Consider the following 1729-nt stretch of genomic DNA (forward strand, 5'->3'; position numbering starts at 1 on the left):
GAGGAAGCGTTCGTGCAAAGAAGATAGAATGGAGAGAGGTTTCTTAAGGAGGATACAGAAGAAAGAAAAAAGAAGAAGAGTGAGAATGAAAGGGAGAAGAGGAGGAAGAGATGGTAGGCATGCTATGGGTAGGATAAGGTAATATAGAGGAACAGATAGATACAGATATGTAGATAGATATAGATAGATAGAAAGATAGATATGTATGGGAATTGAAATAGATAGGAGGTAGGATGAGTAGGTAGATAGATGTAGAGATGGTTATGGAGATCAAAGGATCATGAGAGAGATAGGAAGATCAACCTAGAGAGGGATAGAGAACGGTAGATAGATAGATAAATAGGCAAAGGGAGAAGAGATAGATTTAGTTAGATAGGGAGAGATAGGTGGGGAGAGGAAGAGAGAAGTACGCGTATGCATGATAAGAGAGAGAGTTGTTCGTATGTATGTATGCCATCTATCTTTCTTTAAGAGTGGTGTAGATCCACAGCTACCATCTGTAAGGTGGGTCTTAGATGCCGCCACCTGCTACTCTCATGCACTCAAGTGGAGGGGGGGTGTATGTACAGCAGCCTATGTGTCTAGCTATCTACATAAGATGTGCATGCATACGCGTGCTGATATAGATTTTGGAATTGACTTCTCTCTCGAGTCAGATACATCTTGCCTTCTTTTCTCTCTCTACATCCCTATCTAAAGGGATATGCCGGCCACTCTCTTATCTACTAACCAAGTAACACTAGCCACTTTCTTTCTGTCTTTGTTTCTTTCTCGCTCATTCTTTTTCTTTCTTTTAGAAGAATGGTTTGGATTTTATTTCCACCTTTGGTATAACGCCGTTTTCTTCGGATGATACCTACCAAGGGAATAGTGCGCTAATTCATATCGATTGTTTCAAGTGGGTAGAGAGAGATTCCTATCTCCCACAAGGATCGAGAACTCTCAAGAGTGTCTGCAAAGAAAAGCTTCGATTCAATCCTGTAGAAGTTGACCCTGAAGACATGGTAAGTCAGAGAAACAACGCACCTCCCCACACCCTCACACACACACATCGACCTATCCACCATACAAAAGGAACAACAAGCATAATACACACATGCTGGCGACAACACACATCGTATCTATCTTTAATCTATCTATCTATCTATCTTTGAAACGATGGATGTCTGAAGCCTTCTGCGGGTGAGAGGTCTGAGAGTGTATGGACTTTTCTTCTTCTTCTTTCTCTTCTTTGTTTTGTTCTTTTCTTTTGCAATGGGTGTAGTTGAGTGAGTGAGTGAGTTTTCTTTTTAATCTGTGTGTCTTTGTGTGTGAATGGCATTCTTCATATTGCTCTTCTTCTTCTCCTTCCTCATCTTCGTCAGCTCTCTCAGCCAGGAAAGTCTCTTCTTTCTTCTCTGTCTTTCTTTCTTTGTTTTCGTAGGTTCCTTTAGCGTTGAATAGGCCTCAAGAGCTCGCCGTATATTCGGTATCAGATGCAGTAGCGACGTATTATCTCTATGAGCAGTACATCCATAACTTCATACTTGCCTTATGCACTATAATACCAATGACTGTAAGGATCAAAACGGTCTTTCTCACTCTTTCTTTCTGTCTTTCTTCCTATCCTCTCTCTGTCTCTAGAAGGAGGAGGGACTCCTAACTAACTGACTTTTTACAAATTCCTCGATGATACACAGATCAAAGATAGACAGAGAGATAGATTAGAGGTAGATTGAAGATAGATAGA

General features: G+C 40.8%; 1 protein-coding gene across 1 annotated transcript; it reads left to right on the forward strand.

Annotated features, from left to right (window-relative positions):
* The first annotated feature begins 797 nt into the window (after nt 1–797).
* Nucleotides 798–1695, forward strand: CSUI_010784 (dna polymerase family b protein). The gene is made up of 2 exons (XM_068070885.1): nt 798–1004; nt 1424–1695. The coding sequence occupies exons 1-2, from the start codon at nt 1002–1004 to the stop codon at nt 1640–1642; spliced, it is 222 nt and encodes a 73-aa protein (XP_067917139.1). The 5' UTR covers nt 798–1001; the 3' UTR covers nt 1643–1695.
* The last annotated feature ends 34 nt before the right edge of the window (nt 1696–1729 follow it).

This window comes from Cystoisospora suis (genome assembly GCF_002600585.1).
Source record: "Cystoisospora suis strain Wien I chromosome Unknown contig_8308, whole genome shotgun sequence".
In the NCBI taxonomy this organism is placed as follows: domain Eukaryota; phylum Apicomplexa; class Conoidasida; order Eucoccidiorida; family Sarcocystidae; genus Cystoisospora; species Cystoisospora suis.